Source organism: Sparassis crispa (genome assembly GCF_003851025.1).
Source record: "Sparassis crispa DNA, contig_000009F, whole genome shotgun sequence".
Classification (NCBI taxonomy): domain Eukaryota; kingdom Fungi; phylum Basidiomycota; class Agaricomycetes; order Polyporales; family Sparassidaceae; genus Sparassis; species Sparassis crispa.
In genome coordinates this window covers 42,528-55,257 of record NW_020939756.1, presented here as the reverse complement: position 1 = coordinate 55,257, position 12,730 = coordinate 42,528, and the positions used below count along the sequence as shown (strand labels likewise).

Below are 12,730 nucleotides of genomic sequence, written 5' to 3'. Positions count from 1 at the left end.
GCATCGTGGTGTCCGTGGTATCCAGCAGCACCCGGTCCTACACAATCCAGACCGCGGGGCGCGTCAGCTGCACGCCGTTGAACGCTACACCTTGTTCGGATGCCCATCCAGCTGAAATCGTTGAGAAGCCATATGCGCGCGGTCGCGAAGGGGTCGGGGTCGCCCTACAACTCGTACGACATGAGCTCGAGGGAAGTGAAAGGACGTGACAAAATGGAGTACATCTTCGGACACCTGGAATTTGTCGATCAGGAGTGAGATGTCGGCCGAGAGCTCACTCACAGCTTTCGCCCCGAGCCGTCGTTCCTGGTGCTCCTCCAAGACGAGGTCTCCAAGTCACTCACCCATATACATATATCCGAATCGTGATTTCAGAAAATGAAATGAACCCCCATTCGACACAAGAAATCAGGACAAAATACAGAAGCTCAGAAGTCGTCACAATGGTAAGGCTTCGTCCATCAGGAGACATTCTTTTTCGAGAGATTATAGAATAAAATTTCGCAAATGGAGCGTACATACCTGGTACGAAGCCGAGGTTGACAAGGCTTCTTTCTGACAGGCTCGAACCAACATGAGCCCAATTGCTCTATAACAAGGACGATCATCTCAAGGGACGGGGAAGGGGCCAGGCCAGAAGCGGGAGGAAACTTGAAGCACGCCCGTGCGTTGGCCAATTCGTGCGGTATAATCTTCAAGCGGAGTGGGAAATCATTGTTTGCATTTGTTTGCCAACAGCTTCAGAATTCAACATGCGCAAATAACGCTGCGCGTAGTGCCTGCGAATTGTCCTTCACCCTTATCCCTCTGCCTCAGGTATTTCAGGTATCTCCCTGAGGCGTCCTCATCTGAGAGAACCTCTAGGATCGCACCCTCAAGGGCTCAAACCATGGCTCTTCAGAGGTCGACACCGTGCACCCCACCCCCCTCTCGGACACGCCGCACATTTGGTTATCCATCACCTCTAGCCGAGTAACGTGTCCCTGGATTTACTTATCGGCTCCTCAAGCACTGCCGCAGCTGCGCGGAAACTTTCCATTGCACTATGTATGTGTATGCGCTCTAGTCCCGTCTATCTCTCGGTGGACAGAATGACGCGGCTGGCGCGCAGACACATCGTAGATGGATGTTGCTTCTGCTGCGCCATCGTGGACGGCGAACAGATATTTTTAAGGGGCAAGCATTGGACTAAGGCGTAGGTATAGATTCTTATCTGGAAAGTTTGGCATGCGCGTGTCCCGTTCTGCATGCGGGACTACCAGCTTCCGGATCCCACCATAAGTTATTGTGCTAATCAGTCTTGTAGGTGTCCTTGTCAACCTTGCTATCCCTGCATGCCCCACAGGCAGTATTTCGAGCAAGGCTCGGTGCGTGATATTTGCCGTTGCTGCGATCCGCTGCAATTGGAGTACAAGCTGTAGTTTCGTTGCTGTTGTGCTGTGAATGGATGCTCACATTTAACATTCACGCTCGACGGAGTCAGTTTTACTTATTCCTTCATATATCTATGTTTCCACGGAACCCGTACGTTGCTCAGCCCCTGCGTAGACGTCGAGGACCTGGGCGAGGCCATGCCCATGCTCAAGGAACGGTCATAGTCCATCCGTGTTGAGGAAGTTTCTTTCGTTGCCGCTACGTTAAACTTGGGAGCGGTGAAAATTATTATCTGAGCGTTGTGAGCTAAGTCACATCGTCCGTGAAGCTAAATATGCAGTGCCGGTCGTACTGTCCAGTTTTCCCTCGCATTTAGTCAACAATTTAATGACATCTAAGTAAACAGTCGGAATACGGGTATACAAACTGTATATAACATCATATCTAGGGGTGGCACCGAGCTCCTCGAAGCACGAAAGCGAAGGGAATTCAAATAAACAAGAAAGTAAGAATATTTAGAAGAAGCACAGAAGTGATGAGTTTGAATGCCCGAAACGTTCCTAGCCGCTAGTCATCCGGCGCCGACCTGGGTCTGACAGCGATGGCGGAGAACGTGTCGGCGATGCGGCGCACGAGTCTTTCGACTCGTCCACTGCCCCGTTTAAACGGGTATCTCTTTATTGATGTGAACACGGAAATGGTGTGAAGGACGAATATGTGAAGTCGCAGCCACGTCTTGGCGGTCGAACGTCGAATATGGATTGGGGAAAGTAGCACTGTCCCAAGTCGAGTTGAGCAACCGAGTCGATTTCTGGAGCGGTATCATGAAAGACGTACCTGAGTTCTAGACAGCATTGTCCGACCACGAACGACAGGCTAAGACTGCATATTCCACTTGACAAAATAGCATGGCACGCGCTCTTGAGAAATTGGCGTATGAAGCCAGACACCTGACCCGGCCGCGCGTCCACGTCAGCCAGGATGTGTTACGGAAAGAGCTGAGCGAGGATGAAGAGAATAGAGAGTAGGGGTGTACGCGATATGCACATTCGTTCGGAAGGTTGGTCCTACTGGTGCCGAAACCAAGACGAAAGTTGGATCCGAGGGAAGGTGATTGCGAACGGGCGCATTGCGAAAGGGCAGGATGATTTGGTAAGAACGACCATCCAGCTACGACCCATACAGTATAAACCTTCTCTCTACGGATCCCAATTCTCAGCGTACCGCGTACCGTCACAGCCTGCAGATCGAGACGGTGATGGAGAAGAAAGCACCACCTAAATAGAAAGGAAAACGCCACCTAGAAGGATAGAAAATACGCTGCAAAACGGATGAGTTGCTGCAATGTCTTCCAAGTGCAGTGGAGATCCGAAGCCGCTCGAACGTTCACTGGAAGTGACGCTTGGTATTGTTATACATGGTTCGTGAAAGATAACCTAGAAAGGCACCGTTTTGGCACGGGACGTACCACAATGAGCAACATAAAGAAGATGGTAGAGCGCTTCGGACAAGTGCGGGGGAGGCTGTCTAGGGGCGCAAAAGAATGCAGGAAACAGTGACCCTGGATGCCGCAGGTTTGATGAGGCTGCACTGCCGCCAAACATCTCCGGAATGCTCAGAAGGCAGCAAGAAGATCCGTGCAAATGGGAGGCCAATAAATATAGACCGCTAGGAGACAAATAGAATGCTCGAGATTGTTGAGAGAGAGGGGACGGCGAAAGGATCGATGATGAGAAAGCAACTTGTAGAGATGCTACAGCATCAGACTGAGTGAGAGAGTATTTTCGAGAATATAATGCTGGATATGTGCTAGAATTGGGATCTGCACGAGATTCCAGATACTATCACCCAGCATCATTGAACCATTGTTTGGCCAACCTCTCGAGGCTGTGGAGAAAATATGAGATCTCATGTCAAAAACCCTCCCGACAAGATACCTACTTTCTGCAAGATACCCCGCGCGTGAAGCTCTGGAAATCTAGATGGAAGATTGTACTCTTTGATGATATCTTCCGTGATCCACCTTTCTTCATTCAAAGAGACAGTATGCGCCTGGAATACAACCTTCTTGAGAGTGGCAAACTGAGGACGAGCCAGTAACTCGCTGATTTCCGCACAGTGGAAACTGTCCAGTATAATCTGTACCATTCCAGGGTAAAAGAATGAAAAATACATGTTGAAGTGGAGGCTTTTCATTCGGTAGGAGGTGACCTGTGACAGCATATCAACCACCACTCCGTAATCAGCCTTGAAGTCGGTAACTTGCAAGTCTATCTGTAAGAACTCAAGGTAGGCATTATGGGAGAGATTCAGATAATGTGCTGTGCCAGTAGGTATTGTCAAAGGTGATACAGTATACCAGCATGTTGACCACTATAGGCTGCACTCACCAACGAGGAATCGTGAGCGTTCGACATCTAGGCCTATCTCTTGCATGTCAAGAGCCACTCCGACACGACGCAATGCCGCATCTGCAGATGCCCAGAGACACCCTAAGTTCATGTCCATTATCGCATCCATCGTAAGAAAATTGCCCACTACCATGACAGAGCGGAGGGAATTGGGTATCATGATGGTCTCCCAAAATTTGACGGCATTGGCGGCATAGCGCGGATCCAAGTTTAGATCGAGCAATTCGACACCATTCATTCGCACGGCGAAGCGGCGCAACACCTGCAAATTGTACACATTGTTGTCCCAGGTGACATCTCTGCAAGAAAGAGAGGAGAGGAGAGGAAATGCACATATGAATCTTCCAAGGTCGTGCAGACTGCGAAAATGGACGCGGACAAGTCGGACACTGGTGACTGAAATGAATTCTGACAGACACATGAAGAAGCTATTGTGTGTCAGGGTCGTTCTCCAGTCGGTGTGAGTTACCTCGAGGAGGCGTAATTTTCTCAGCTTCCTGGCAAGCAATAAAGGGAATTCTGCAACATGAGTTCCACCGGACCTGGCAGGGGACGGCCGGAGCAGAATGCTTTGCACAAGTTTGTCCAAGGATGGTTTCGTTCTGATCAGCTTTGCAAATCCCGCCAGTTGTCTGGTATTCCGGAGAACTACCAAGCTCATGAGGTTGAGAAGGCTTCTGGGATACCACGCAGTGCACGTCACAGCGCACGCCATCATGTCTCTTCGACTCTCTCCCCACGCTATCACGTCGCTTTGCCTCTCTCGCCACGAGAAGAGATCATCATGACGACACAACAGTACGCCGTTATCCGCTACTTCGTCGATTACCTGCTCGAATATTTCGATGGGAAAGGTGGAAGGCATGATGAATAGTGTGTCCGAAGCCGCCGACGACGAATCGGACGATACGACTCTCCGAGTCTGTTTATTTGCACCTATTTGCCGAGAGCTTCAGTATTCAACATACGCGTTATTGCCGACTTGTAAGATTACTCGCACTCGTTTTCGTATCCAAAAACAGCTCTGTCGTCTCCCCGATATCCTCCAGCTCAATCTGGCTTCGGCCGGCCAGCTGCGCCAATATCGATGCAGGCGTAAGCAGCTGCAGTGCGTATCTAGGAGCAAAAGCAATGAGCACAGGCTTGAATGCTAAGCACGCTCCATACCGTAGCGAACTCTTCTCCCCCTCGGCCGCTAACCGGTCGATAACGCCTTCGCCATGTTTCAATCCCTCGACCGTAGCGCGCAGCTGAACAACTTTTCCGACTTGATCGCGTGTATAGCTGTCCGTCTTCACGATCATGCACCTATGGCCGAATCAAGCAAATGCTGTAATAATATAAAAAATGCTGCACATACCGATCGAGAAGATCCACCGGTATACCATGGGGAGAAACAATATCCGACGTTCCTCGTACAAGCGACTGCCCACGATTCGTGGCCAGAATCACAGTCGGCGCCATTGGAGACTCGAGCAACGCGTTCAAATAAGTAAAGCACTCGATATCCAACATGTGGACCTCGTCAATAAACACGACTCCGGGCACCACCTCCGCAACACCCTGCTCGACGTATCCCTGGACAACCTTGGTGACCTCGCGTCGGAGCTTTTCAGTAACTTCTGTGCGGCCGGACTTTATAAGAGAGCCCATGACGCTCATAATATCTTGACCACCTTGAGGCCGCGCATTGGCAGCATCAAGACCGCCTAGAGTGACGTCTTGCACGAGCTCTTTGCGCTTGTGCACGTCGCCTTTTGGGAGTGGGACATATGTCTCCGATTCGAGGTCATAGGAAGAAGCATACGCGTCTGAACGCCCAACACGCTGATCCACGCGTAAGAACGGGGTACGACCACAACGATTTACATACCTTTACGGCACCAGTTTGGTGTTCAATATAGACCACATCTCCAACTACAATCTTTTCCTTGAGAATAGCCTCATATATGATAGGGTCCAAACGCAACTGTTTCGTGCCCCTGGCCGTTTTGAGACCAACGATGACGTGTGAAATGGTCTTGCCATAACCGCTCAATGGATTCTCTGCCTCTGTCGGCGTAATTTCCGTGAGTTCTCCCTCGTAGACATCTTTTGTCTCTTTTATTCTGAGCCCTGCCAGTAAAGTGTGAGCAGGGCGGCACATGCCAGTAAGGTATGACGGGGTGTCATATGCCAGTAAAGTGTGCGCAGGGTGGCGCAAAAGAGGTGTAACGCACCTATGGCCCTTCTAAACGCCTCTGCGAGAACTTGTGTCTTTTTGACTTCGGTACTGTAGACTTCTGACCCAACCATGGGACAAAACGGTACCTTTGCACCCAATTCATGGGATACAGCGAGAGCCAATGCAGTTTTTCCTGTTCCAGGCGCACCAACGAGCAACAAGGCGCGTCCAGAGAATTTTCGTGATTTTATGAGATCAACAACCACACCGCAAGCCTGTAGCAAGTTACATTGAATAAATAGGTGGTGAATATAGGCGCACCTCACGAGCGTTGGTTTGACCAATGAATCCTGCGCCGTCGATGGATGCGAATCCTTCAGATGTCAATCCAAGCCCTTTGATGTGCGAATGGGGTGCAATTCGCGGAGATCTTCCTGCAGACGGTCTGGATGGAGGTGGAAAAGCATTGTGGGCAACTGGCGCTGATGTTGACGGTGTCGAGCTCATGGTACAAAGCAAGCGACGAGGAGCGATGTGCACGTCGCGGCCGCGTACGTTGGCGACAAGTTGACGCGCTGGGTGACACGACGTGATGTATGAAGGGCCAACCACAAAAGCTTGTTCTCATTTCCACCGTTGACCCCTTTTCTAATGACTGCAAAGTTCAAGCAGAAAGTGCTACTGATAGGATCTCCACAACCGTAAGGCGCGAAGGCTGGATATGCGTCCTCAGTGCACGAACTCATCTTCGTCAACAAGGTCTGTAAGAAACAAGATTACATCGCCAGTCTCTCTAGGTACGATTGAAACGACTGGCGGCGAAACATTCGCTTACATACACGACTCGACACGAAGCAAAAAAAGGTTCGAAGTTCTGAATCCAGTCACAGTGAGCATGACAGCAGATCTTATCCCCCAACGCGACGGACGTCCAGTAGCGATATTTCACAACCGTGAGGTGGTCTCCCGCAATGAGTGCGACCGGAGGGAATTCCGCTCGATGGAGCCAGGAGAGGGTAAATTGCACAATATGAAGAATCGGAAGTACGTCGACCCATCCCAGTTTGCTGAGCCATTCAGAGTTTGGCTGGAGACTTCAATGAACTACAATCATCCCCGCGTGAGGAAGAGGACTCGTCTGCGTCAAATTCCGTCTCCGCGAGCAAAAACGGTGATTGCTCCGATGCGGTAGTTTCTCCAAATTCCTCTGGGGGTAACTAGTATGGTCCGACACCGTGGTACACAAGTCAAGTTGGAACATCCGTGGAATGGCGGAGTAGCTTGCATGCAATTCTGCGAAATATTGTCACGGGGTGGCTCCGCGAGAGCAGCATGTAGCCCCAGTACCGACCGGTGGGACGTGAGCATTGTGAGTGTCTGCTCGAGCTCTGGCGTCGTTATCGATGCGGCCGACGCCACTGTTGCACTTGTGGCGGGCTGAGGTGAGAAGGAGGGGTGCGAAGATACCGTTATTCCTTTGAAAGACTATTCTAGTAGAGTAGGTGGGATCGTCCCAGAATTACGTTCGACGGCGGGACAAAATTTTCGCTTCCTGCGCAAAACCCAAGCCCTGTGAACCAAATTATCAAAAAATTTCTCCTAAACCACCACATATGTCTCAGTTTTAGGCCCATCCTCCGAAACCTGAGAGATCCACCAGCCACCTCAGTTTTCGGGGGTTCTGGACCTAACCTCAGGGTCACTTTTCGGGGGTGTTTCGCTGACTTTCGACGACTTTTTGGCCATCTTCGGGAATGGGTGCATCGGAGCTTTCAGTGGATTTGCAGGGGTCCTACTAGGTGACTGAAACACAGGTATCGTGCCAGGTCTTCCCAAGACAAAGTCCAATAGCTAGCTAACTCGGAACCCTCACAGATCGGCTCAAGCTATTTCTATCTTTCCCAACGGACTCGGTCTGATATCTTATGACAACCCCATCCGACGTATTTGTGCTCCAGCCTGATCGTCTGTCTCCTCGGTGTCCGAAGAGACGGAAAGGTGCGGCTGGAGCGCAGATACCGTGCACCGCGACCCTGTGGTTCGAAGAACTGGCATGACGAGATCGTGCAGCGGGTATGGTAGTATTTGCTATGTACCCCTGTACTCCGCTGACGCGTCCCCAGTTTTCAGAAGTCCGTCTCGAGTCACCGTGTGCCTAAAGATGGTGCAAAATGCCAGTGCGCCCAGTGCTGCGTCTTATCGCTGCACCACTTCGTCGCTGAAGATCTGGTGCGTTACGGTATTCGCCACCCAGTACGACCATACGTCCATCGTGACTATTCGCCACACGCTGAGCGCGTCTTGATCTCATCTGCATCTACGTATGCAACTGTCTCTCTGGCTTTTTCTGGGAGACGCGACACGTCGACTGCGTTTTCTACTTCCCCACCGCATCCACAGCTCTTGGCTCCACCGTCTGACGTCACTGCGAGCAGGTAATTGGAGCTCCTCGCGCCGCCGCCCGCGCGGGACCATTCGCGTGCAACCCCTCACGGCTGTCAATGTTGCAACACCACCGACGGCGCTGGCAATCGGTGTACCTCGTCGCACGCCCCGGTGCGTATTCCGATCGCGGCCGGTGCTCCGTTTGCATGGTGGAGCGTGCGACGCCGACGGGGCGTCGAACTGACGGACATATTGCGGTCCACGTTTGACGACGTTCAAGAAACGCCAAAATCACCTTTTTTTCTGTCAGGCCGCCTTTGGCTGAGGCGCAGATGGCCCTCGGCGACTTTTCCGGAACGAATTTCTGAAAGAACGAAAGAGGGGGGGAAGGGAGGTTTGTTCAAATGCGCCTCGGGGCTGATGCGGATACGTACTAAGCAGCGGGTACTTGGCGCGTTGTGCGTCTCTCTGCGACTTTTAGAGGTAGGCCGTGCGCCGATAGTCGGGATCTAGGTGGTGGACGGAGGCGGATGGTGGCGCTGGCGGGCGGCGTGTGTGGGCATTGGGATCTTGGCCTGGTTGGTGGCACAGGTTCGAGCCCATGCCATTTCACGACCGTACGCGCTCACGATCTGGCTGGACTGATGCTACGGGCCGTGGTCCTCGACGTGCGTGTTTTGTTCCCCGCTCTAGCACCCGTTGAGATCCGGATCGCACCCGCTGGGCTCGCGGTGCCTCTCATCCCCCGTGCCAGCGAGGTAGCAGTCTCCTCGTGTGTCGCAACGTTGCTGGCTTGTTGTAGGGAGGCTCGACGCGCTGCGGATCCGACCGCGCTGAGCGGCGCGAGCCACCTCGGGATCGGTAGTTCCTGGTCGCTGTGCGGCAGTTGTCACCATCGCGCGTGGAACCGCGAGCGAGGCGCAGACCTGGCTCTCCTTGCCATGCGGTAGGTGAGGATAGATGGTCTGACTCTGACCTAGGACCGTCTGGATCCTACGCTGGGGTGCATCAGCCTCGGACGGGCATCATGCAGGATATAGCTGCGGTGCGCGTCTCGCTCTCCATGTGCAGGTCCGCGACGAGTGCATAAGCTTCTCCGATCCGGCGGGTGAGCCCCGGTGTCTCCCGCTGCCGCACACCGGTACCGCGCAGCGCGGCGGGTGTTGGTCGCGATGTCTGCTCCGACTCCGGGTTGTTGCGTGCCATGGCGACTGCGAGCTGCGAGCGTACCGACCGTGTGCGGATGGGTTCGGATGTGTGCGCTCACGGACGCGCGCTGTGATGCGACGGGCGGGTGTTGTAGGACCGGCATCCGAGGCGCGCTGCTCACTACGATCGAGGACCAGGAACGAGGTGGTATGCACGATGACGTCGACCGAGGAGCGCGGACTCTCTGCATCACCATGTATGACCACCGGGCCCTCGACGGACAAACGGGTCCGGGCGTGATGCGGATGGCAGATGCAGGCGAGACCTGTGGAGACGGGATCCGGACGGGTGACGAACGCTATCACCCGGCGCCGGCGCGAGCAAGGAGGTGAGCACGACGTCGCACGGCGGGCGCACGACGCAACGGTCGCCACCGCGCCGGCGCAGCCAGCGGCCGATTGGCTGGGGCGAGCGCGGCGCGGGCGGGCCAATCAGGTTGCTCGTGCAGCGTGGCAGACGTCGCGATGATATCATCATCACCGCTGCGCACAGAGACCGACGACCGCACGCCGCGGCGAGCCCGCCTCCGATGGCCATACTTTGTTTGCTGGTGACCGGTGACCCACCGACGCTGGAGAGAGCCCCGACGCATGACGAACGAACCAGGGCGGCGGATCGCCCGATGCGTGCAGATCGCGATCGCAGAAGCGAGCTGGCTCGAAATAGCTCAGAGATATAATTAGCTCCCCAGCAGCCACCGCGTCGCTATAAAGCGTCCGGCTGGGGACGTGTGGGCCATCTCATCTCCCCCCACAGCAGGATGGCCACAGAAGACCCCATCCTCGCCCGCCTCCTCGCGAACAATGCCCAGTGGGCAAACGATGTCGAGACCGCCGAGCCCGGCTTCTTCGCAAAGTGCGCAGAGGGCCAGTCCCCAAAGGTGCGCGCGTCCGCCCGTCCCCGCACACACTGACCGACTGGTTGACCCGCACTGATACAGGTGCTGTGGATCGGCTGTGCCGACTCGCGCGTGCCCGAGTCCGTCCTCACCGCCTGCAGGCCCGGCGACATCTTCGTCCACCGCAACATCGCCAAGTACGCTCTTCTTCTTCCCCTTCCCCTCCCCTTCCTTTCGCTTCGCTCGCGCTGACCTTGCGCCCCGCACAGCCAATTCCACCCGACGGACGAGAACGCGCTCGCGGTGCTCGCCTACGCCGTCGACGAACTCCGCGTCTCCCACGTCATCATCGCAGGGCACACCCAATGTGGGGGCGCTGCCGCCTGCCATGCCGCCGCCGCCGCCATTGACGACGACGTGGAGCCCGCGACGCCCCTCGCTCGCTGGCTCGCCCCGCTCACAGCGCTCGCGCGCGACCTCCGCTCCGACGTCCGCACGCTCGTCGAGGCCAACGTGCGCGCGCAGGTCGCGAACCTCGCTGCCGCGCAGACGATCCGGGACGCGTGGGCCGCGGGGCGGAGCGTCGCCGTGCACGGCTGGGTGTATGATATCGAGAAGGGGCGTATACGCGATTTGGGCGTCAGCTTGTATGGCGCGTAGCGAGGCACGGATCGAGGGCGGGCAGGCATGGACTGATAGGGATACCATTGGAGTGTACACTGAACGTATCAGAGGATACCGGTACTTAGGATGAGCGCCAAGTGCGAATAATGACCGTTCTACTCTGCGGGCTGGCCCAGCACCGATGAGGGGTGGGTGGGCCACGTCCCGTTTGTTCTCATGTATGCGTGGGCGCAGGGGCCTCGGGTACTCATTTCACCAACTCGCAGGACTGCAACGGCCGAATTTCAAAGCTTTGAATATACGGGCGGACGCGCTCGAGCTAGATGCGCTGGCAACCGTTGCGTGGTACGCCCCTCCAATCCATCCCGAGTTCGAATCCGTATTGTGCCTGCTATGACTATAGCTACGCACGCCAGACTCCCCTCCTTCGCGTCACCGCACTGGCACGCTCATTGTACCGCCGCCCACCCTCGCGTCCCAAGCTCAAGGACTCGTGCGAAGTATAGCGCGGATTTCACAGCGGCACGGGGGCACTGGTCTGACCACCGGAATGTCATGCGCCAGTGCGCCGGGATGACGCGGTCTGACAATGATATATATATGTGGTGGCAAAGCAGCGGTAGGTGTACCGGACTCGCTCCGGACCCCCCGGCTTGGACCGTGCCCGTAGTGCCATGCTCCCTATTGCGTACGTCTGTACTTGTGCTTGGGCGCAGAGATACCTTCCTGCTGGAGAGGCGGGCGGGGCGGTATCATGATATCGGCGGAGGCGGAGGTGGCGCGTTGTTTGTGCGTGTTGAATCCGGAGGGTGTAGCCAAATGCGCGCAAACGACTGGGTGACTTTTTCGTTGCACCGTGACGCTGCGCGGTGTCGCCTAGCTACTAAAAATATCTCCGTTCGCCGGTTAAACTATCTATATATGCCAGTATTCCTGCAAGGTATTTCCACGGCCCCCTGCGAGCGTACGGGCTTTTCTGGATGTACAGCAGGCCCACGATCGCGGAACCGATCGTTTTATAACTTTCATCGTCCATCGGGACCTCTGCGCACGCGGCTGTGCTCTATATGTTGTCCAAGTTTCGACTCGAATAATGTGTGTGCAGATCTGCCTGCGGCTGGTGGTGGCGCGTTTTTGGTGCTCGGGCTCAGTCGTTGCCTGGTTATGGGTTGTGGTGCTTGGTGCTGCTGGCGCTGGTTCGGTGCCGGCGCGATATCGATGTGCTCTCTTCTAGCTCGTGTTATGATTCCGTCGAGGCGCGCGAGGCTGACGAGCGGGCACCCGGTCGGGTGGGTCTCTTCGGCCGGAGTGATGAGTCGTGTCTTCTGAAGACCTCCCGCTGAGCGTTCGACCCGCGCGCGCACGCCGCTGTACGTTGGAGGAACGTACGAATATTTCGGGGGGGATCGATAATGACAACTGGTGCGTTATAATTGCGCCTGACCACAGGTGCTCCAGCATGCAGCGTTTGTCGTGGGTACGTACTCCCCGTTGTGGTGTTGACCGGAGATGGGTGATGTGTTGGTAATCTGCGTCTGGCGAGATTTGAAGTCGGCTTGTGGATGTTTGTCGTTGTGGCGTACGTCCCCTGTAGACAGCCGTTTCGCGAGGTGAACGCAGCCGCCGGCGAAGATCTGGGTCGAGTCATCCGCGATATGCCTGTGTCTGAAACTCTTGGTTCTGTTTGTAAGTACCCCCCTAGTTGACGTAGAGCTCAACATCGAT

The 12,730-nt window shown here is 54.9% G+C and overlaps 4 protein-coding genes across 4 annotated transcripts; 1 reads left to right on the top strand and 3 right to left on the bottom strand.

Moving 5' to 3' along the window:
- Positions 1–3,566: 3,566 nt before the first annotated feature.
- On the bottom strand, positions 3,567–6,456 carry SCP_1000210 (RuvB-like helicase 1; the record flags this gene model as incomplete). Its single annotated transcript, XM_027761891.1, has 9 exons — positions 3,567–3,585; positions 3,641–3,695; positions 3,765–4,721; positions 4,786–4,901; positions 4,953–5,093; positions 5,146–5,612; positions 5,659–5,900; positions 6,005–6,224; positions 6,271–6,456. The coding sequence occupies 9 exons, from the start codon at positions 6,454–6,456 to the stop codon at positions 3,567–3,569; spliced, it is 2,403 nt and encodes an 800-aa protein (XP_027617692.1).
- Positions 6,457–9,342: 2,886 nt separating this feature from the next.
- Positions 9,343–9,540, bottom strand: SCP_1000200 (hypothetical protein; the record flags this gene model as incomplete). The annotated part of the gene is made up of 1 exon (XM_027761890.1): positions 9,343–9,540. One exon carries the CDS (start codon positions 9,538–9,540, stop codon positions 9,343–9,345), a length of 198 nt encoding a protein of 65 aa, XP_027617691.1.
- A 304-nt stretch (positions 9,541–9,844) lies between these two features.
- SCP_1000190 (hypothetical protein) lies at positions 9,845–10,135 on the bottom strand (the record flags this gene model as incomplete). Its single annotated transcript, XM_027761889.1, has 1 exon — positions 9,845–10,135. The coding sequence occupies one exon, from the start codon at positions 10,133–10,135 to the stop codon at positions 9,845–9,847; it is 291 nt and encodes a 96-aa protein (XP_027617690.1).
- Positions 10,136–10,303: 168 nt separating this feature from the next.
- On the top strand, positions 10,304–11,041 carry SCP_1000180 (Carbonic anhydrase; the record flags this gene model as incomplete). Its single annotated transcript, XM_027761888.1, has 3 exons — positions 10,304–10,423; positions 10,484–10,578; positions 10,651–11,041. The coding sequence occupies 3 exons, from the start codon at positions 10,304–10,306 to the stop codon at positions 11,039–11,041; spliced, it is 606 nt and encodes a 201-aa protein (XP_027617689.1).
- Positions 11,042–12,730: the final 1,689 nt, after the last annotated feature.